At 36.2% G+C, this 24,535-nt stretch overlaps 1 protein-coding gene and 1 non-coding gene across 4 annotated transcripts in view; one reads left to right on the top strand and one right to left on the bottom strand.

The window, feature by feature from the left end:
* The first annotated feature begins 518 nt into the window (after positions 1-518).
* On the top strand, positions 519-591 carry TRNAF-GAA (transfer RNA phenylalanine (anticodon GAA)). Its single transcript has one exon. It is a non-coding gene; the product is annotated as a tRNA-Phe (tRNA).
* A 2,453-nt stretch (positions 592-3,044) lies between these two features.
* Snp (Snipper) overlaps positions 3,045-24,535 on the bottom strand; it is a 28,229-nt gene continuing 6,738 nt past the window's right edge. Inside the window, exons 2-4 of one of the 3 annotated variants that reach the window (XM_017638343.1) lie at positions 6,075-6,290; positions 4,097-4,290; positions 3,045-4,031 (exon numbers count right to left, since the gene is read on the bottom strand). In XM_017638343.1, the coding sequence (XP_017493832.1) occupies positions 3,457-4,031; positions 4,097-4,190 (669 nt within the window). In that variant the 5' untranslated portion in view covers positions 4,191-4,290; positions 6,075-6,290 and the 3' untranslated portion in view covers positions 3,045-3,456. The other 2 variants (XM_017638329.1, XM_017638336.1) reach the window with 2 other exon arrangements.

Raw genomic sequence — 24,535 nt, 5'->3', positions numbered from 1 at the left:
GCAATCTTGTATTCTATCATTCTTGAACCGGTTCGGGGAAAATGAAACTCATCATAAGGCTGATTATTTAATTATATAAAGTCTAGCAGTTACCTCATTTGAAAACAAAAAATATATGTGCGTGGATCCCATCCGCGACTGAAGTGAAAATTCTTTCTGTTACCCAAATAGCTCATCATATTATATGAGCATTTTTCCCCATAATAATGAGCAATTATCTGTGTTTCAGATACAACGTTAATCGTGCGCAACCACGAACTCCATTCCTCCTACTACTGAAGTTTTTTTTTCGTTCCGCCGAAGTTTGAATTTACGTCCAACAACCAAAGAAATTTCACTTCAAGAAATATGGTAGCCTCTAATTTTAAACCGGTCTGTGGAGACTCACTTCATTGTTTACATCTTCTGTGGTGAGTATTTATTCATTCACCTCAACACGTTTATCATCTATTTTTCTTTGCTTATCAGAAAAAACGTCATTGACTATAAATAGTGCATTTGGCAATAAAATAGCATGTGCCGAAATAGCTCAGTTGGGAGAGCGTTAGACTGAAGATCTAAAGGTCCCCGGTTCAATCCCGGGTTTCGGCAGTCAAAATTCTTTTTGGCACTTTTTTTTTATTACATTTAAAATATTTATACAAATAAATGCAGAATTTTTTTAAATATTAAGAAGTATTTTGTTTAATATATAGCCATATTTGTACACAGTTTGGGGATCTGGAAAATTCTTAAAAAGGGGGGGGGGGGGGGGGGGGGGGGGCCCCCCAAACCCCCCCCCCNCCTTCCATTAGAAAGGGGTCAGTCCCACTTTATAACAAGCCACATCCCTCCCTAGGACCCTCAAACCCCTAGGGAACTGTTTCAAAATGGGGAAGGAGGAATTTACTGCGGAAAACTGAGCAGTTTGAAGTGGAATATAACCCAACTAACAGAAACCGTATGATTTTTTAATAAAAGAAATTACGCCGTTGTATATAAAAGTTTCGCTAAAAATATTGTTATATTAAAAAAAAAAATCGTGGCAGGTGTACACGTTATAGTAATAAGATAGTATTTTAGCGCAGACCTTCTTTCTGCGTAGTCGCCCTTCGGCCTATTCCTAACCTTTCCTAAGTAGAATTCTCCTTTCTGTGTTGCCGAAGAAGAGAGGCTGAACACTTTTTGCAGAGAGCATATCGATGGCTGAGTGGAAGATCGACCTATCTCGGCAGCCAGTTCGAAAACATTCTATCTCAAAAAACTTTTCAAGAACGTCCTATTTCAAAATTCGTTTCAAAAACGCCCTATCTCAGCTGCCGATTCAAAAACGCCCTATATCAGCATATTTTCAATACATTTTGAAGTGCGATAGGGCGTTTTTGAACCGAATTTTGAGATAAGGTGTTTTTCAATAAAATACTGAAATAGGGCGTTCTTGAAAAGTTTTTTGAGATAGAACGTTTTCGAACTGGCAGCCGAGATAGGTCGATCTTCCACTCAGCCATCGATATGTTATATTTTTATTACTGGGTTATATCTTATTTTCTTTTGTCTCTCGTCCTTCTTGCATAAACTGCAGTTTGACAGCTGAATCCCGCCATTTAATTTGCATATGCCGCCAAAGGCACAAGTGTGGTTTGCAAGGTGTTTTTATTTATTAAATTGTGTATTTTGTGTAATTTGTAGAAACTAAAGGCATAAAAAAAGTTATAACGAATAGAATAAAGTGAAGACGACTACAAAAACGTATTGATGAAGTGGCATATTAAAAAAACAAATTTATAAATAAATTACGGGCCGAAAATAACAAAGGTAGGTGTTAAAATAATGTGTAGACCATTGATTATTAGTGTGTGGAATTTTTTTATGGATTGAGGCACCCCTTTGCACGCAATAGCCCGAAATAGTTGGGCCATTTACCAAACCGTACCCAACTTCGCTAAGGGCAGCATCTGAAGGCATATCAATGAATGCCACTTTTCCTCGCATAAACGAATTTCTCAGTACCTATATCGGCGGCTGAGTGGAAGATCACCTGGAACAAGTGCAGAATAAGGCCCGTTTTTCGAAAATTCCCCCTTTGCCACTCCATAGCACCTGCAATATAAGTTTGCACCAACAAATTTGTACACCATTAGAATCAGAAAAAAGGGCGGACCACGCCCACTTCTTCGTCTATTTTCTAGCTTAAAGGGCCGTATTCTGCACTTATGACGATCACCCTATCTCAGTAATTGGTTGAAGAACGCACTATTTGAGAATTTGTTAAAAAAGAATAAAACTATAAATTCAATTTGCTGAGATAGGCCGATCCTCCACTCAACCTTTGACTAACTAACTAACGAACCAAGTCTTTGTCTGCATTTTTTTATACTAAATTACAAACAATTGTTACAAATTAAGTTTTTTGGACATTTATTGTACGAGTATATTTCACTTTTTTATGCATATAAAATGTATTTGTATAAAAATGTTGTTTTCTTTTAAAACGATATCTTATTAAATATTTTATACCATGTCTATGATTATAGTTGCTGTGTTCGTCATATTCAATATTAAGTTAATAATTTAGTTGTGCTTTAATAACTTATCTATATTTATAAAAAAAAATTAAAATAAATATGTATAAAAGAAAAAGGGGATTAAAGTACTTGTTACAGTTGCATTTTCTTATTTGAAAGCATACATATTTTATTAGTGTTTTTGGTCAAGCGTTTAAGCATTTCCAAAACATTTGCTGTATTTTGTAGAAAAAAAACAAACTATTAAACCTGATTTTTATGTGTTTTTGACACTAATGCGTAGAAATAAAAAATTTAGCATGTTATTTAATGCAAGTTTTTTTTTCCATATAAAGATATGTATATGTAAAGAAATAAAAGCATTGCGAAAATTTCAATTTCAATTTTTTCTTATAACAATTAAAATTAATCTGCTTATAACACATTTAATTTAAAATATATGAAATCTGCTAAAACCAAATTTTTTAATTAGTACCGAAAATAACACAGGCCAACAAAATTTAAACAATGTTATATTGACTAAAATATTACAGCTTATTCTTATAGGATTTTTCCCGTAGAATCTGAATCGGACCGTAAAGATATAGGATTGGCTCTAGTTTCGAGCAACTTAGATTAAAAGGTTGCGAAAAACGCATTTGTGGACATTTTCGAGCCTCTGTAAAACAATAAAGTGATGCAATTTAATACTCAAAATCAAAAAAATATGGTTAAACGGCCCCTTTAAACCTAAGTTGCTCGAAAACTAGAGCCAATCCAATAGCTTTACGAAAAATGATATAAGAATCGTCTACAATATTTTACGAATTTTGTTGGACAGTGTAATCTTTCAAGTCCTACATACAAATATTTAGTATTTTTTGTAGTCAATTCCAAAGCAAAATATAATATGAACCTCAACCCCTCTGTTACTATGTATGTCTCAGTCACTTGTTTCGATGCCCCTCGCTGCTTAAAGTATACAATTCGAGTTGAGTTGAAATGGCGCGAGGTCCTTCGTTATCGCCAGCGGTGCGCCATCGCATGTTAGCTTATAAGCCAAAGCCGCCAAATTGCGCGCATCATCGATACCTGAATGTTCACGCCCCTCAAATGCGAGCCCCACATGCGACAATGCATCTGCGAAGTTGATGGGCTTGTACTTATACCATTCACGAAAGATTGCTCGCAAATCTATCCATTGATTAAAATAGGTTGGCTTCTTCAGTCGCTTCCGCTGGCATTCCTTCGCCAGGCAAATGCCGAAATCCCAGTCAGTCCAGGTGACAAAAGCACAATTGCCAATAAGCTTATCTTTGGACATTTTCGGCAGTTGTAAATTTCGTGCACGCAGCTCTTTGCGTAACCACTCTTGGAACATCATTATGGCGGTTTGTAGCGGCATGCCATTGTCGACACTTTGCTGCTTTATGCCGGTCAGTTCGGTACAGAAAGCACTTAATTTGGGTGACTCGATGGGCATGACGTATTTGTGAAATTCTGCTTCAATTTTGCCTGTCTGCAGATTTATCATCACCGCAGGAAATTCTGTGTATAGAAGATATGAAAACATGATAAGAAGATAATTAGAAATGTGTCGAGTATGTTATTACCGATAATTTCGGCTTCACGCCATTTAGGTGGCGCCTGATTCTCCCAGCAAGTCGCTTCAAAATCCATGCATATCAAATATTTGTATGGCTGCATCGATAACTGTGGTTTACGCAGCTTTGTTAAGTAACTAGAATTATTTTTGTCAGTGCCTGATTCACCTTCCACGTATATGGTTTCGAGGAGACCTAGTTGTCTGCAAGGAGAAAAAAACCAAATGTAATTAAAAACTATAAATAAAATTAGACATTGGTGTGAATAAAAGGACATGCGATCGAATAGCTAAAAACTAAACACACACACGCAGGGCACACTCTGCAGGACTTATATACTAATCTCGGATGACGTTAAAAACTTGTGTTGCCTACATTTCTCTACTTCTTGCCATAGCACACCACCATAGGCTTTTGCCGCAGTACAAAACCATTGGTTTCCGTCAACGCTTTAGAAACCCCCGCCGCCGCATCGACTTCACTCAGGCCGTTGAAAGTCACAAATGCTTGTCCCTTCATGCGTCCCTGCTGCATCACTTTTATATCCAAGCAATCAGCTGCTACAAAGCGTGAATACAGCTGCTTGAGATCTTCCTCACACACATCTTTGGCAAGATTTTTGATATACAATTTATTAGTAGGCGCACCAATTTGATAGTTTTTATAAATAGGTAATTCCTGCAACTGTTCGACTGTGAGTCGTTCAGCACTGAGCTCAATGGGCGGAACAAATGCTTCTAGAGATTTCTTTGGCTTTTGCGGCTGCAGTTTCAAAGCAATTCTTCTCGCCTTGCCAGCTGTAGCTGTCTGCTCAAACACATTTTGTAGCTCACTAGACTTGGTATAGCTGTCAGGTGTTGCATCCGCCTGGTTGGATTGTTTTTGTTGATGCAGTGTCGCTTGTAGCAGCTGACGCGCCTTCTTTTTATACTGCTCCTCCAAATCGCCAACTCCTTTACGCTTCAATATTACTTTATTTGAAGTGCTTCCGTGCGTTTTGTTGCCTCTGCATTCTTCCTCTTCGGATGACTCTAGCTCAGATTCAGATTTCTCTGTTTGCCTGCTACTTTGCTCCACATTTAAGGTTTTCTCGACTCTTGCTTCCACATTTAATACTTTCTCCACTCCTACTTCCACATTTTCGTTTGCAGTTTGCGTGCCTACATCACGCGGCCATCTTCGAAGCAAACTCATACCGGCCGGTTTAGTGCCAAAAGGTGGTTCCAGATTCATGCGATTCATTAAGTGCAGCACTTGTGTATAGAAGCGTGTATTGCTCATCAAGGCAATGCTTATAGCATCCAATATGTCTGGTGTGATGCGTGGATATGCGTACTTAAGGTATGGTGGTGGCGGTTGCACGAAATTCAATTTAGCATCACATGCATACAGCTTGGACACGTACTTGCTGATTTGGGGTGCCGCCGCATCGCCAGCTGTGTGCAAACTCGTCTGCGTTGTTTTGTTGGATGTCACTTTTTTACTGGGTTTCACATTAGCGGCGGGCTTTTCATTTTTTCGAAAGAAAGCTGCATTCAAATGCTTGCCGGGTATGAGCTCCAATTGTTGCAACTGCTGCAAAACGGTCTGAGCAACTGCCTCATTTTCGTATGTCACCAGTACGCGTCGCCGCCCGAATTGTTTCAATTCCTTTGGTGCATAGGGTAGGAGATTTGTAATGTCGCTAATTGATTTTGGTATATTTTTTATCAGCAGCGTCGATGCATCGGAATTATCCATTTTTAATATAGCAATCTTGATCGCTATTGGAGGACATACACACTCGCGTTGAGCTGTTCCACAGCTTGATAGGTTCGCAGATTGATTTGCAATAAAATATTTATCCAATTTCCGATGAGCAGGAAAAAATGTTTACGGCTACAGCAAAAATATTAAAAATTAAATCCAAAAGTATTTTTCAGCCAGCTAAAATTGACATGAAATTGCAATGAAATTCACCACCCAAAAAAATATGCTTGTTCTTCACCTGGCAGGGTTGCTTTTTTCAAGTCTATAGAGAAAAATATCCTAAACCGATTCGCGCTAGCCGCATAAATGTCCAAAACCGTTTCATCGATAGCGCGTTCTGGGTAATTTTCGGTAACACTTTTCTTGCTTTTGGTAATTCCACCCATCTATTAATTTAGTTGGCAACGTGGTCTAAAAAAGCGGTGCCCAGCCAGCAAAAAAAACGAAAATGGATCTGCAAAAGGAAAAAAGTGGATGAAATGCGGATTATTGTCCGTTTACCGATTCCATTTTCCGTTACATTGATAATCCGTTTTCCCACTAAAATGTGCGGCAAAACGTATGTACAGACAAGTACCGAAAAATGTTGTGAAATGGATACGGCTGATTTTCTGAAATTCGTCTGATTAAATTTTTCGTTCAATACGCCTTCCTTCTGCACTTCATGGTTCGAAAAAAATGTATGAAGTGACTCAGTGGCACGTTCTTCTGTACGCACAGTCACTGCCAACTATGTATAAGTACATGCTTTCAAATGTTCAGCTTGAACAATAAACCGCACTGTCGGCAAAATTTACATTTCTCTGCTGGATGGGAAAATAATAAAAAAAAAATTCTTTCACGTACATTTTCACAGAAAATTCGTTTTTCATTTTAATTTTTTGTTACCGTTTATTACTGGCGCTAACTTCGAGTTTCCAAAAGTCTTTCTGATCTATTTAATCTATGGGGGTATTTTTTTTAACTAAAACCTGTTGTTCTTTAAGTAAAAATATAGTTTTATATTAATTTTTGTTTTGGTTTTCTTAATAAAAATCGCTAAAAATTTTAAAATATACATGTCCTCATTACAGAGGCCTGTTTCCGAATAAAAAGCTAATACATATACAATTTGGGTAGGTATTACTTTTTTCCTTAGTGTTACCGCGTCTTATTATTGTCACTAACTTCGCATTTCCATAGGTCTTTCTGATTTACATACGTCGTCTTTAAACTAAAACCGTTGTTTTTTTTTCAAGAAAAAATGTAATTTTATATTAATTAATTTTAGTTTTTTTTCATAAAAATTCTAAATATTACATTTTCGCTTTTTTTAGTGTCCATAGGCCATTCTGATCCGCTTAATCCCTTTAGGTGAATTTTTAAATAATACTTTTTGTTTTTAAGTAAAAATTTAATTTAAAGTTTACGAATATTTCATGAAAATTGTTAAAAAATTATAAAACAAGTTTGTTTTTAATTTAACATACCTATGCCCGGATGCATCAATCAATTTTAAATTTATCAGCCTGTTAAAATTTAAAAAGAACCCAATTTTGTTTGAAAAATTTGTAATTTTAAATTTTAGCAGTTTGATAAGTTTTAAAACTGATTGGTGAAACTTGCCTTAATTTTCCCTATAAGTGTTTCAAAATAGGGACGCACAAGGCTATTATCTGTATAACAAAGATGTTTAATTATTTATTATAATCGTTAAAATTGGATTTCTATTTTTCCGAATAATTTCTGATGTTTATTTTTAACCGTCTTCAAAAAAGGAGGAGGTTAGCAATTCGTCGGAATTTTTTATTTATTTTTTATTAACTGATTTATTTAATTCTGGTTTTAAAGGAAAGGCGGTAGCTCAGAGGTGGTCTCATATTAAATTGGTTTAGATCTTATCATTGGATCATGAAGAAATTAACGGTAATCTTAAATATTTATATGAGAATTCGATCATATTATAACCGTTATTTTCAGATTTAGTTTTTTAGATTATAAAATATTTAAATCAGTCACAAAAACGTAGTCTTTATTATAACGGTTAAAAATGATCCAAAAATCCCAAAATAACTGTTACATTTGAACGAAAAACTATAAATCCCTAAAGAAAAAAATTGCATGAACTTTTTAAGTCACCCTTCTCAGTCGTTGTCGTCAAGTTCAACTAACGGAAGACCCAAGAAGCAGTGTTGCCAGAACTTTTTGGGCCGACCGGCTAGATTGGCAAAAAAAAGCGGCTAAAAACGGCTAAAATGTTTTAGTGAAAATTCACATGCTTTATTTAAATAAATCGCAAGAAACGAAAGACTAGTTAACACCATTAATTTATATCGAGTGTATATTCCTCATCATCAAATGAATCACTATTGTATATATCACCTGAATTCATTAATTTTAAGAGATCGTCATCTACAGTAAAATTATGGCAGCATTTTTCTTCACGTTTTAAACCGTATCTTATATATAAAATAGCGTTTAACGTTTTAACGCACATTGGATTTCTTTGCTTAGTTTTTATTATATTCATTGAACTAAATATTCGCTCTACTTCTGCATTACTTATAGGCAAAACAAGAAAACTAAAAACTAGGTTGCAAAGGTCAGCAAAAGGGTTTTCTCCTAGGGCATTTCGAAATTGATAAACTTCGGCCCAAAATTTTACAGTTGAGTCTAAATTACTCCAGGTATGTAACGTTAACCGTTGCCATTGCATCTCTATGGATGTTATTTCGTCGGCATTATATTTGGGTTTTTGTTGCTGTAGTTGAACAAATACTTTTGGTTTAATTACTCTTAATGCATTTCCAACCGAAAAAAGTCAATTTTTTTTAGTGTGGCAATATTTGTAGGGAGGCGTTGGCGTAATTCCTTTATTAAAGTGATAATAAAATAGCGACCATTTTCTCGAATTATTTTCTCGGCTTCGTGGTCAAAAGCGTTTGTGCTTACTTTTGTTTTTAAATACTCTTCAAAACTGTGATAAAACTGAGGAAATGGAGCAAGGTATGGTTCCAACGGGGAGCATATAGGATCAAATGTGTCCGCGCTAATAACCACTAGGGAGCATAGATGCGAAAGTAAAACATTGAGTTCATTAAAAATCTTCATTGGGTCTGCATTATTGCTTTCGAACAACTTGTTTACTTTTTGCACCTGAAAATTAGGCAAATAGTAAAATCGGCTAAAAACGGCTAACTTTTTTTTACAAACCGGCTAACAAATCGGCTGCCGGCTAGATCGAATTTTCTCCGGCTAGTTGCTATCAAAACCGGCTAAATCTAGCCGGAAAACGGCTAAAATGGCAACGCTGCCAAGAAGTGTGCAGCCTATATAGGGTCTGTCCATAGGGACAAAGGCGTCAGCTGAGTGGGGTTTTATGGGCATGCGAAGAGATGATTCGAGTCGTGGGGTGTCTCTCCGCATGCCGGACACACATCGGGCATCTAATCGACTAAGGTATGAGTTCAAGCTGCTGCAGTAGCCAGATCGAAGTTAGGCTATTGTGGTCCGAGTCTCTCTAGGCAGACGAAACTCTGTCTCGTCCACGTCAGGTGGGTGTGTGGTCAGATGATGTTGTGGCGACATCAGAAGACATCCGGTCTCCCGTAGTGCTATATTTTGTGTCGTCTGTATCTTCATCCACTGCGTCGTACTGGTTGCCGGCGACCACACTGATGCTGCATAGCTTAGAACCGGCCGGCCAATTGCCTTGTGTGTTGCCAGCAACGCTTCTTTGTCTTTGCCCCAGGTACTGCCGGCTGGCGACTTGAGGGCCTTGTTGCGGCTGCGGTTTTATGGGCGGAGAAGAACCGCAGACTGTCGAATGTTACTCCGAGGATTTTAGGCCTATTCACCATCGGAATGGCTATGTCATCAACGTGAATACCCAACTGCAGTGTGACATCCTTCGTCCAAGTGGTGAACAGGGTAGCTGACGATTTTGTTGGGGAGGGGTTTAGGCTCCTAGCAGTGAAGAAGTGAGAAAGCTCGGAGAGGTAACCGTTTACTTTCGAGCACAAATCATCAATTCCATTCCCAGACGCCATTATCGAGCAATCGTCAGCGTAAGTGATAATCGAGACTCCCTTTGGTGGTTGAGGAGCTTACTGGGGAAAGGACACCACCCTGTTTTATTTTTCTGAGTTTACTCGATATGCCTCCCAAACACTACTGAAGAGTGTCGACTACTCAAATAATTCGCCGACCACCGTTTGAGTCTCTGTGGGAGAGAGGAAGCTTCTATGTCTGACGCTACTAGAACAGTTCTCTCAGATGATTCGTAAAATGCGGGAGTAGTAAGACCTCTTGTGTCTTCGCTACCGGAGAAAGGAGTGTTATCGGGCGATAGGACTCTCCTTCGTTGGCTGGTTTCACCGGTTTGAGCAGTCGGACCACTCTGCCATATTCCAGATGTATGGAATGACGAGAGTGGCCATTGACAGGTTGAGGACCTTGGCTAAATTATCTACTCCCGCAGGAACCAAAGTTTTCAGCATCAACATGCATATTCCGTCGGGTTCCATTGCTTTGGAGGCTTTCACCTTCCCGATGGATACTTGAACTTCACCGCAAGTGAATACAAGAGGTGCACTTGTTGTTGGTAGTTTGTGCAGCCTTCTGGTCACTCTGCGTTTGGCTTTGTTCGACGGAGGATGCAGTGTAAACTTTCGGCTAAAAGACCTATTACAGGTCGTAGAGCTGGCCGCTTAATTTACAAAACTGCTGATGCTAACCTTGAAAGTAGGATGAAAACTTTAAGATTATTTTGCTATCTATCTACCTTCATACATATGTAGTACATATACACAATAATCTATACAACGATACCTATTCATAAATTAAAAAAATAATGAGCAAAAAATACGATACATTTCAATTTATATAAATTTTAATCACCCTCCATGGTGTCATTGTCTGATCTCTTTGTTTGCTTCCTCGAATTGTTTTCCTATAAAAACTTATTGTGTCTTACATAGCAACACACACAATGCCATACATACATATTTTTAAGTATGGATATGCGCACTTAACCATAGGGCCACCATGGCAGCGGCTACTAATTGCCACCAATCTCACTGCATTTATTCCATAATTCTCTATTTAAAGCTGAATTGCATACGACGCTGCATGAAAAAGCATTCTTACAAGTGCATACATACATACAACCATACAAAGCATGGAAACGAAAATATGCAAGTAAGCAGATGCATATGTAAGCTTACGAGAAAGCACCTCCATATTCTTCGTGGATCTGATATGAGTACATCCATACATATGTATGCCCGCTTTTTTCCCATCTTTTTTTTCCCAACAGCTGTTGTTATTGTTTTCTTTAGTGAAGTAAACATACATATTTGCATTGTAGAGCGCAGTCAGGAGGTAGGTTGGTGCCTAGGGGCCTGGCGGTGGTGGAACCTAGGGAAGGCAGCCATAAATAGCGCAAAGCAAACAACAACAACAATAGGGGCAGGCATTCAAGCCCAGCACGAAAAAAAACAAGTAAAAACGCAAACAAAGCTTCCGCGCTTGGGCTGACGACTGTCAGGTCATAACCGACATAAACCGCTTTTTGACGGTTTTGTTTATAAGGCGAGCGCTTTGCTTGCAAGTCGCCAACAACACCACCAACTTTCCGCCCATCACTTCTCAGCCGCAGTCGCTGACGCAGACGTGAATGGCAGAGCCGCTCACTTTGAACACGTTGTACTTGACCAGAATTTCAGATTGTAGCCGCGCGCTTACAGCTACGCCATATATGTACACAGTAATGCATAGATTTCGAATTGAGATTTCATGAACGAGATTTCAATATTTAATTTGTAGGCATGACTGAGCGCAAGACGGGCGAAGCAGAGCTAAGCTTCAAATTTATGTTGAGCTGTCGCGCGGCATTCCGCTGGATTTACTTATCAATCGTCGCTCACACGCTTCTATATGTAGAGCCAATAAGATTTTTTTTGCCTGGCATGATCGTCGCATTGATCAAAGTTGTTAATCAGAAGGCACTTTGAATATTTGAAGTTTTCAATTAATATATTCAACAATTTTTATTGAGCGTAAGGCCGTTTTTAATGAAAAACTTATTGTGGAAAAGCAACAATAATTTGATAAAGATTTATGTAATTTTTATGGCTTTTATTAAGAATCCCAAGAATAAAAAACACGTCCCAAAACCGCTTTTGTAATGTATGTATATAGGTTTTGAAATATTCCTTCCTCGAGAATGATTTATGAACATAAGACCCATGTCACCCTCTCCTTATTCCCCCTAATCCAGGGTGTGATGCGTTACCAAGCCTATTGGATAGTTTGTAGCCAGGGTATGTGGCTGTATTCTAACGGCGCTCTCGTGATACCGGGCTGGGGTGACCGCCGTGGTCTCTCCCCCAAAAATACATAGTCTGCCGCACTCGCCACGTTGAGCAGTGCGAGCGTTTATGAAAATAATGTTCGCAAATAAAAAACCCGCCTCGGATAACCGAGAACCCTAAAAATCATAGACCCCCTTCGGGAAGGTCCGGTCTGTCCTCAGACAAGACCAAACCACCAGCGGTGCGGAGTCTGTAGTCAAGCCAGGACTGAACGTATGCCCCATCTTCTGTGGGATTGTCCTAAGGGCAACGAGGTCTCCTTCCGGCAACTAGTCTAGGCGTCAAACTCATAAGGTGTGCAGATCAAAAATCTGCTTGACTTTTGTATAGGTCCCAGGACATTCCTGGCAGTAAGGAAATATCCGAAGTCAATTTTGCTTAATATGCGTGCTAGCTTCCTGAAAACATAGATTAAACCATGATAAAAACATAGCAAGGTAGAACCGTTCTCTCAATTTGTCGGCCATGATTTTTTTTTGAAGTTTGCCAACATTTTAAAATCATATAAAAGTGAAAATAAACAAGTAAGAGCAGCGCTGTCTTCGGCTATGCCGAAGGCTTCATACCTTTCATGAACATCGGCAAATTTTACTTTGACAGATTACTGCTTTTGAATACATCTGCATACATCGATAGAGGAGTTACATACTTATATAAAAAATCGCATCTAAACAATCAGAGGTATGGAAGATATACTTTATATGACACCAATCTAAGTGATTTTCACCGCTATGTGATCGGGATGTAAACCGGTAACACAATTTATTGGGTTTAGTTTCCTACATAAAGGAGATATATCGCAAAAACTGGTATCTGAACAATCAGTGCTATAGGAGATAAAGCTTATACAGCATAGATTTTGACGATTTTCTCAGTAGACTTTGTATTATTATTTATAAAATATCTTACGAAATTTATCGGTTTTAGCTGTTCAAATAAAGAAGTTTTACAGTAAAATCCCATATCTGAACAATCAGATGTATGGAAGATATATGTTGTAGTCATCCGATCCTTGTTATTTTCACTGTAAGTATTCTGTTAATAATGAGTGAAAATGGTGCGAAATTTCATGTTCCTAGCTGCATAAATGGAGGAGTTATGATAAAAGACCTCATATCTGAACAATCAGTTGTATGGGGGCTGCAGGTTATAGTGACCCGATCTTTGTTATTTTCACTGTAAGTCTTCTGTTGATAATGAGTGAAAACAGCGCGAAATTTCATGGTCCTAGCTACATAAATGGATGAATTATAACGAAAAATCTCATATCTGAACAATCAGTTGTATGGGAGCTATATGTTATAGTGGTCCGATTCTTCCGGTTCCGACAAATGATTAATACATTATAAAAATACACCCACCTACCAAATTTGATCCGGATATCTCGAAAACTGAGAGACTAGATTGCATACAAACAGACAGACAGACGGACAGACGGACAGACGGACATGGCTAAATCAACTCAGCTCGACGTTCTGATCATATAAGTATACATTTTCATGGGTCTATCTCTTTTTGTTCTGGTACTTACAAACATCGGACCAAAGTTATAATACCATTTCATGCTCATGAAAGGTATAAAAATTGAAATTGTTCGTAATTGTTGTTGCTTGAGATTGAAAATAAAAATGTGTGTGTGAGTTTGTGAGTAAATTTAAAAATTAAATTGTTTGGAAACGTCAAGAATTTTAAAAGTGACTCTCAGCGGTCACCTTACTATATTTTTATCATGGATTAAACTAGGATAAATTAAATATTTAAGTTTTTTTTCTTTTTCACCCAAACAGATGAATTAAAAAAAAAAAATCTGTTTTTCGGCTGTTCGACCATGGAAATGAATTCATTGACGTAAGTTCAGCAAAAAAATTAATTTAACCAATTTTTAAACATTTCATTGGATACTGTTTCCAGGTCAAAACGGGGAAAATCTTAGAACCCCTATTTTGGAAGGTTATTTGAAAGGTTTCAAAATATTGTTAAATTTATTTCGTTAGCTGTTCTTGTCCTTGAGATCACACAAAAGTCACAAAAAAGTTCATTTTCCACACTGTGTTTCGTAACTTTCAGTAGAAGAAAGTAGAAAAAATTCGATAAAATCTAAGCAAATAAAATAGATTATCTGGGTTCACGGCAAATAATTTAGAAAATCATTCCATTCTATAAAAATGCATGTATGTAAATTAGGGCGGGTCAATTTGTATTGGAGATTTTTTTTTATGCGCGTATAGCATAGGAGGATTTAATTCTAAAGAAATTTTCCAAAGAAACCATGGGTCTAAAATCAATTTGGAGTTTGCCAAATTGCGAAAATAGGCCTCTTAGCATTTCCCTGTAGTGTCGTAAATAAATGCGTAAATTTTGTATAAAACCATCCTATAAGGGGTCTTTTGGTATGAAAAATCCATTTCTGCACTTATCTTTTTCATCAGAGGTCGCAACAGTGAAAAATTTCCCATCTTCTTCGAAACCTGTTTTCGCAATTTGGCAAACTCAAAATTGATTTTAGATCCATGGTTTCTTAGGAAAATTTCTTTAGAATTACACTTAGAATCCTCCTATGCTATACGCGCATAGTAAAAAAAATTGAACCGCCCTAATGTAGATATGATGTATGATACATATGTTCCTTAGCAAACTTGCAAAAAAAAAAAGAAATAACTTTAATTTGTGTCCACGTGTCTCCAAATGTATCACAATATTTGTTCCTATTTATTCCTTAACTCTTGTCCACAAGTTTTTCTCTCCAAAATTGTGTAGCGTTTCTCGCCTTTTTTATTTCCCTCTTTAACATTTATTGTTCTGGCTCTTTTAACTGTACTCATAGCTACTGTTTAATTATGTTGTTAATTTGTCAATGTTGTTTATCTTTGTCGCCTCATTCTTTCCGGCGGCATACAATTTTAACGAGTTCTTTTAATTTCTGTTCCTGTATAAACTACGAATTTGGAAATTTTGGTATGCGGTAGTACATTTCCACAAATTTTAATGCATACTGGACGGCCATATGTCTATAAATTTTAAAACATGTTTTTGCTCAAAAAATTTCATTAAAAAATATCTAAAATTTGCTACTAATAAATAGACTTGCAGGGAAAATATCTCCGAACTATTAAAAAATGTCGCGCCAAATTTTATTAGGGAGTTCTCATAATCGTGATTTTTTTACCATACTACGCAATCGCAAAAAAACCTCAAAAAAAAACTCGTCATACACCCCTGGGTCTTAAGTATTTTTGCAAGGGAATTTTGAAATTTTTTTATGACCGAACAGTTCTACTGGAAAAATCGAAATATTTATGAACTTAGCAAAAGTTTAATGATTTTGGGGTGAGCTCTCTTGAATTTAATTAATATTGATGTTTAAGAATTCTATTCAATTTCCATAAAAAGTTGTTTTTTTCCATATAAAATACATGGAAAATTTTGATTTCAAAATAAAAAATTAGGGGTATATTTTTTCGATATAGAACAATCCTAGGGGGTGAGAGCATTAAAATTCCGACTTTACTTTTTTGGACCACCCTAGTGTACATATGTATGTATGCATTTATATTTTTCTAGGTGCGTAGTTTACTGTCTGTAGTTTTTCAGACGTTTTTATCATGCCATAATAAATAAAGAAGCTTAGTGCATTTGAAATTAATTATAAATAAATATGTATGTAAAATAAGATATGAAAATAATTTTTATCTCTGAAACATGAATGCAAGCACATAATATGTGTAATTATGTAAATAACTGAATATTTATGTAAGTGCAAAAAAAATTTTGGTGAATAAATGAAATTTACATATGACGCTGACGTGCACCACTTTGGAAATAATTTTAATCAAACGTCACAAGTACATAGTGGAAAATATTGCAAATTAATATTTTTTTTGCGATAAGATAACAAAAATTGTATATAAATTCTAAGCTGCTGCAGTAGTCATCAAATTACTTTTTTAATGCCCTTGTTGCAGGCGTGTCGATTTAGTAGACATTAGACCGGATCGGTCTCTTGTCGGATCGCGCTTTTTATAACCTTTTTTTTTTAGTTATAACAAGATTTTTTGTTTTTTCTTTTATCAAGAAAAAATTGTTATTTGGCTAAGACCCGTAAAAATGTAAATAATTGAATCATCAAATTAATTATTTTTAATTTGTTGAATGCAGTTGTAGTAGATCTGTCGATTTAGTAAACATTAGACCGGATCGGGCTCCTCCATACGAAGAAAAAAAAAAATATAGTGCCAGACAAGTTTTTTGCCTAAGTATGTACGTAATCGGCCAAATTTTCGTGCTTTTCATAATATTTTTTAGATTATATGTTTTTTATCAAGACAAAATCGTAATTTAGGTAACCAAATTCGGGTAAAAATTGAGCTCTCGAAGCTCGGAGGAGAAACTCGGCCAGACACTAACATATGTGTAAGCGCCAATTTATATATATAATCAAGAAATAATTCGTGGTCTTAAAGAGATACTATGCATAGTACTATAAAAGCAAAAATAAATATGTATAAGCGAACACATTTTATTTTCAACCCACCTTAAAGAACAAAATTGCACAAAGAAAATATCCATTTCTTCTTCATTTGGACATATATATTATTTTATAATTTAAGTCATTGAAAATGGTCTGATATTTCGGTGGTTGACTCCAAACAAAAAGTTGCTAATTAATTTATGGTATAGGTTCGATACTTTTTATACGAAAAATCATAATTATTCTTGCGCGTTTGGAAGCACTTTTAATGTACATATTTAAACTTTGCCAACAAATTTTACTCATCAATTAACACTTTCCATGCTTTAAGCAAGCAGTTTGAATGCTGCGAAATTTCGCAAGTACTAAAGCTCCGATTTGCATATCACTTGCTAAGTACTTGCATACATATGAATGTACATGCGAATATTATATTCTTTGTGTTTGAGTTTCATCGGCTGCATCCCTTCCTCTACCTCTTTGTAAATGATGGCCAGTACCTCATCGACACTATTAACAACGTCGCTGAAAGAGGGCACTTGTTTTTAGTTTTTTGGAGCTGCCTATTTCGAGCAGCACCTGCCAGTTTGCCCAAGATGGATACTACTCCCCTCGCCCATTCTACTGACCTGGCAGGCTCATACCTGAGCTGCTCTACTGGTCTCCAATGCTGCCTGCTTCGGGTGGCGAATATGTTTAGTCACCCCCTTGACGCGCAATAGCCCTGCCCTTGGGATGAAGTTGGGGGTGTTTTGTTGGAGACCAGTCTTTCCAGGCCTAATCTCCCCCCACTGCCTCCTGCGTCACTAGTATTAAGACCTGGCGGTCGCTGTCGCTGTCGTCCTAACAACAATAGTCAGACTGCTGCCCTGCTCGAGGCTGAAGCATAAGTCGAAGCCATCCCTGTCGGTTTTTTGGGAGCATCAGGAGGACGATTGATTTGATTTCATTTTTGATAAGTTCACTCATCATTTTGGTCCCATGAGTATCGAAAAAAGGGGGTCCGTGTGCACAGCTAGGGCTAAATATAACCCGAAGTCGGCAGGTATCCGGAGCACTCTGTTCGAGACTGGGCTAGTTATTAATTCGGGTCTCCAGCCAGGCTGGACATCAGCACGGGTCGTCTACCCAGACACCTTCTTTGAACGACTTGTCGGGTATTTTTTGTAACTCCAGTGCTTCCCGAACACTGAGATCCACAATACAAAAATACTACTCCAAAACAATGCATTCATAGAAATGCTAACGAAAGTAAAATTTTCTATCTGTCTGTCTATGTATATGTAAATATATCAGACCGCCAACTGGTCCATTCAAATCTCAAGCTGCCCACGCTATTGCAGGCAGGCCGCTGATTAAAAGCGGGTCAACTGAGGCCAAAGTAATCACTCTGGCAATAAAAAACAACTACGAGTATAACAACAAAAAGAGCAGCAGCAGCAATAAAAATAAAGCAAGCAAAGTAAAAATGCGACCAACATTCAATTGAAAGTGGACCGGCAGCTGCAGGCGATTGCATTTTGCATATGCGCTGAAAGATGGCAGTGCAACGACGGATGCGGGCAGGAAGTGCAGGTGAGCGGCAGAGGGTGGCGGCTATTCACAAAAGCGCGCAAGCCGTAACGAGGAAGGTATGTATGCATAGACAGACAACGAGTGCGTATTGTTGGCGAAGTATAAGAAAATTGAATTTGTTACATTTAGCAGCTTGTCAGCTTTATTGTTGACTAAAATCTGCTGTGGCGTCGACTAAATGCTTTTTTTTATATATTTTTTATCGTTTTGTTGTGCTTGTTGCTAGTTGTTGTTGTGCTAACTAGTCTCGTGAGTGCGGCTATTTTTAGTGTCGAATAACAGTTGTGATAATAACAATCAAGAGACAATAATAAAAACTACAACTGCAGTGAAGTGCAGCTGTGTCAAAGGGAGGGAAGGCTGTGGTGGCGGGCGCATAATACTGGAATCGTGTAAAGTGAGTGGGCTGCGTTGCGGCGGCTCAGATTTTTTCCTACACGCAACAACGAAAAGTTATTTAAAAAATTGGGAACAGAAATACGTAGACACAACTTATGCATGCATACATATGTACATTAAGGTGGCACACAAAATTTTTTGTTTTCCGAGATAGGGTTAGGGGCACCTTCCAAAATTTTTATTCTTGCCGAAGGCAAGATTTTTTCTAAGTTTAAATTTGGAGAATTTCAAGGTTATTTATCACCCTGCATTGGCTGCAACAGAAAACTGAAAGAAAATTGGTATTTATATTACAAATACCAAAAAAACCGAGGGGGTGACCCGATGTCTACGATGATATTTTTTCCTCTTACAAAACTTTGATGACTCTAATGTACACACATATGTACATACATACGTATTGCGATCATAATGCAAACATACATATGTAACGGGTGATTTTTTTGAGGTTAGGATTTTCATGCATTAGTATTTGACAGATCACGTGGGATTTCAGACATGGTGTCAAAGAGAAAGATGCTCAGTATGCTTTGACATTTCATCATGAATAGACTTACTAACGAGCAACGCTTGCAAATCATTGAATTTTATTACCAAAATCAGTGTTCGGTTCGAAATGTGTTTCGCAAACCCAATTGCTGCGAACGGCGACGAATCGACATTTCACGGTCTTCAGCAACACTCTCAGAAACAGACGCAATATTCTCTTCTGTACGCACTGTACGCATTCGTGTGGTTGGTTTAATGTCCAATAAAGTAAACTGAGTGCGAAACTTGGTCACAATCGCATTAATTGTTTGCTCACTTGGTCGATTATGTAGACCATAAATCGGACGTAAAGCGCGAAACACATTTCGAACCGAACACTGATTTTGGTAATAAAATTCAATGATTTGCAAGCGTTGCTCGTTAGTAAGTCTATTCATGATGAAATGTCAAAGCATACTGAGCATCTTTCTCTTTGACACCATGTCTGAAATCCCACGTGATCTGTCAAATACTAATGCATGAAAATCCTAACCTCAAAAAAATCACCCGTTACATACAATGTATACAGCTATTAATAAATAACATTAGTTTCATTGTGCATGTTTTCTGAGGCGAGTCGGACTCCTAAGAGCTTTTAAAGTATATATGGGGCGTTCCATACCAAAACGGACGGGGTTCACACTACATGTGTTTGATTTGTTTCAAATTTTTAGGGTTGATGCATAAACATAAATAATAAATAAATATGAAATTTGAGCTTGATTAATACATTTTTGAAAACTTAACAGCACAAAAACAAAAACAAATCGATTTAATAGTTTTCGAAATATCTCGAGAACGGGGAGTGGAAAAAATTTGAAAAAAATTACACCTACACACATAAGAATTCTCTATGAAAAGAAATATTAAAAAATTTTTTTTTCTTGAAAAATTTTTCACATACAACTTTTTTGATAAAAAAATTAGTTTTTGAAAATATGCTATCTCAAAAAAAAAATTGAAAAAAATCAGAATGGTAGCTCTGAGTATTGCGCAATATTTAAGTAGTAGTATTATGGGGTGCACTCTGCAATAATTTGAGTTATGAATTTTTTTTTTTACACCGAAGTTGAGTAAAATTAGTACATTACAAATTTATGCCGACAGCTTTTTGCACTTTTTTCTTACGGAAGAAAATGCGCAAAACCGATTTCAAAGAAAATAAAACAGAAATTAACGTCAGTTTTGCAATCGCTTAAAACTTGCACTTTATTATACTAAAATTTAATAATTTAATACAAAACTGCATACTCAAGAAAATTCTAAAAGAACTTAAAAAAAATTTTAATTTGTGATGTACTCATTTTACTCAACTTCGGTGTAAAAAAAAAATCATAACTCAAATTATTGTAGAGTGCACCCATAATACTACACTTAAATATTGCGCTATACTCAGACCTACCACTGAATTTTTTTTATTTTTTTTTTGAGATGCCACGTTTTCAAAAACTATTTTTTTTTTTTTCAAAAAAGTTGTATGTGAAGTGTGAAAAATTTTTCAAGAAAAAAATTTAAAAAATCTTCCTTTTCATAGAGAATTTTGAAGTGTGTATGTGTGGTTTTTCTCAAATTTTTTCCTCGGCCTGTTCTCGAGATATTTGGAAAACTATTAAATCGATTTGTTTTTGTTTTTGTGCTGTAAAGTTTTTAAAAATGTATTAATCAAGCTCAAATTTCATATTTATTTATTATTTATGTTTAAGCATCAACCCTAAAAATTTTAAACAAATCAAACACATGAAGTGAGAACCCCGTCGGTTTGGTCTGGAACGCCCCATATACAGGGTGGTGATTATAGTGTTTTGTTTTTAATTATATGCTATTTTGACAGTGACAGCTCTTCCCCAGAAAGTCTTTCTCAGAAAGCCAGTGTCATATCTCCGCGGAACGGAACGAATTGCTTTACGCTTGAAAAAGGTTATGAAATAAAGCCAACTTATTTCTAAACGATTTTGCTCGAAAAGTCATCTTTTTTACGAAGCGTATTTCGGCGGCTGTGTTAATTGGAAAAATAGGTATCTGGAGAACGTAAACCTCGCACGTGATCGCCGATGCAAATTTTCTGAGAGTGACAGTTTGGTGCGGATTTATGAGCGGTGGCATCATTGGCAGTGATCGGACTTTAAAAAATTCTGTGTGGTAGAATCTGGAAAAAAATGTGGTAGATTAAAAAAAAATGTTAGATCTCTGGGTTTGCATCAAACTTTGTACAAATATTAAAAAAAAATCTGCAAGGTTTCACCTAAATTGCAAACTTTTTAATTGACTCTAAAAAAAAATTAATTTTAGTATAATAAAGTGCAAGGAGTTGCTAAAAATTGCGTTGAATTTTGGCAATTTTTTTCCTTGACAGTGTAAAGCAGTTCCTTCCTTCCATATCCAGATATTTTTCGAACATATTATAAGAAATTTCTGCAACCTTGTGGAGTGCTGCCAGTTTTTCTTTTTATCACATCACGAAGTAGAGAAAAAATGTGGCACGTTCCAGAAACAGCTAATTGGGATTTGCCGATTTTGGCAATTCTTAAGTAAAAGTAAACAACGCCTCAGAAACTTTAGATACACTTAAATTTGCTAATACTTTCACGAAAAACGCCGTTTTTTAACATTTTCGCTATTAATACTTTTTATAAATCACATATTTGTAAATTTAACACAATAAAACCACGTTTTCTGTCGAAAAATTTATTACTGAGAAAATTTACTATTTTACAGTTTATTTTATCCTCCCATTCGGCTTTGTTTACTTTTACTTAAGAAATTTCATCGTCACCGGGAATGCGGAATCTTGTATTATATCATTCTTGTTACCATATAGTGTTTAGTGTTGACAATTTTTGCTCTTAAAATTAAGAAAATTATGTCGAGCAAAAATAAAACTGCATAAAAACGCGAATATGTGGTACATTTCAGACCTTGACTGGTAGATGCTAAAAAAAGTGGCAGATCTACCACAATGCGGTAGAAGTCCGTTCACTGATCATTGGCCCTGTTTTTTTTTGTAAATGTTGCTGGAAATGCCATTTCGGTCAACGGTGAGCGCTACAGAATAATGATACATATTTTTTTTTGTCACCGGAAATTGAAGCCCGTCAAGGCAGCCACATAAATGAAATCGTATTCCATAAATAATCAGTTGCATCAGGAGTTTCATTTTCCCCGAATCGGTTCACTTTTCATTTTTGGTTTCCATGTATTTACTATGGGCGGATGAAAAATTTTCGGGTGAATTTTTTTTTTTTTCGGCCGAAACTCAGGATAAGGGAGAATGAGAATTTTTGGTCTTTCGTATAAACGGAAAAAATGATTTTTGTTAATTTCTTTCAGTTTTTAAAAGGAAACCACTATATATGAACCACCTTTTACATAGATACATGTACTTATATGTATGTATACCCAAACATAATCAGAACAAAAATATGTTTGTATATTAATTTCTCTGCCGGACCTGGACAATAATAATAAACAAATCATTGAAACCACAAATGTGACAGACGTGCTGCCTGTCGCAACATATCTACATATGTGTATACTATGTAGATTAGGGTGGTCTAAAAATAATCAACTTCTATAGAAAATGGTAAACACGGAGACCCGTACTTTTTTACTTTGAAATCGCTTAATATTTAATCTGTCGCCGCGGCTTGGAAGTTTTCCATAACGCTAGCTTAGAGTGAAAAGTTGCTAAGTTAATTTTTAAATATTTTACAGTAGAGGAAAAAAACGTATAGTGATTTTCGATATTATTTAAAATATTTTTTATTATTAATTCAATACATGCGGAAAGAAATGAAACAAGTACCAAAATATGAATTTTCACAAAAAGTGGACTTTTTACTGTAAGCTAGCGATATATTTTCCATGAGAAAAAAAAATTTCGTAGAATTGCTATGAAAACATAAAAAAAGCATTTTTTGATCGAATAAAAGTAGCCTTTAGAAATTTTCCAAAGATAGAATTATGAAGCAAATTTAATCCCAAAATTTTGGTATTTCTTCAAAACGTGTGTGTTGTGGTTACACATAAAATGGTTACACATAAAATAACTACTTTTTGTAAATAAGAGATACGATTTTTGGCGATGAAAAAGTAGCTAGTAAAATTCCAAAGTTAAATATGCAACATAGTTTTATTGTTTGCAGATTTCTGAAGGGAAGTGTTTTTATTCTATGAAAAAATATTTATTTCTAACAATTTTCTAGCCATTCGAAGGAAAAAATGTAAAAGATGGAAAGCTTCAAAACGCCGGCGGCTTGGTACTGGTCTCAAAATTGCGATATTCCTCAGTTCTGGGGGTGTCTGGGAAATAAATTTGAACCACCCTAATGCACACATACTTTCGCGTAATATATGCAATAACTGTGCGCAATTTGAATATCTTCAAAGCCTCATAACTGGTTTCGCTTAAAATATGTAGTATTGTCGTGTGTTTTTTTCAAAGTTTTCTATTAATATAATTTTATGTGTCAGGGGGTGTGTCTCCAGCACGAATATCGTTTACTGACAAATAGAATTAACTATTATGCAAAATACTTGCGCTATTGTTTACAAATATCAATGATGACTAAAAATAATTAAGTTGTGAGGGGTTAGACAAGTAAGGGAATTACTTAGCTGATCGAAATAGCGTTGGTCATAGATTTTTAATAATCTAAAATCATATTATAAAAAGACAAACAAAAATCTGGCTTGAAGTCTGAAAGGCAGCACATACATATGCACATAGATATATATACATATATGGTGATCTAAGTATGTAACTTCCATTTGTTCCCCACTAGAACCTGAAGGGAGATCTCCCTATGTGAGGAATAAAAGAGTACTCCCCTTAACCTGATTTCTGAGCAATAAGGGAGATTTGTCGGGTTTGTACTCCTTTATTACTCGTTTAGGAATCAAATAGGAGATCTCCTAAGCGAGCGACGAAATAATACTCCCCGAGGCATGATTTGGGAGCAATAAACGAGATTTGTCGGTTTTGTCCTCCTGCATTGCTCGCTTAGGAGCGTAATGAGAGATCTCCTAAGCGAGCAATTAAAGAATGCTCCCTGATGCATGATTTGGGAGCAATAAGCGAGATTTGTCGGTTTTGTACTCCGTTATTACTCGTTTAGGATTAAAAAGTGATGTCTCCTAAGCGAGAAATCCAAGAGTCTTCTTTTTGATTGATAGGAGAGCAATACGCACCTCGTTCAAAAGAAATTTTGTGTTTTCGAAAAAATTTATCATGGAAAAAAAACCCAACAGAAAATATTTCTTATAGGCGCATAAGGAGGACACAATAATCTAATTTGGATAGCACACAGATTTTAATAAAAGTCCGTTGGTATGTACCTCAACTTTTGTTTAAATATTTTAAGCATTGTATTACTTACA

The sequence above is a fragment of the Rhagoletis zephyria genome, unplaced genomic scaffold, assembly GCF_001687245.7.
Source record: "Rhagoletis zephyria isolate East Lansing unplaced genomic scaffold, Rhagoletis_zephyria_1.1 Rzeph_scaffold_00142, whole genome shotgun sequence".
Classification (NCBI taxonomy): Eukaryota; Metazoa; Arthropoda; class Insecta; order Diptera; family Tephritidae; genus Rhagoletis; species Rhagoletis zephyria.
This window is presented reverse-complemented; position numbering and strand designations above follow the sequence as displayed.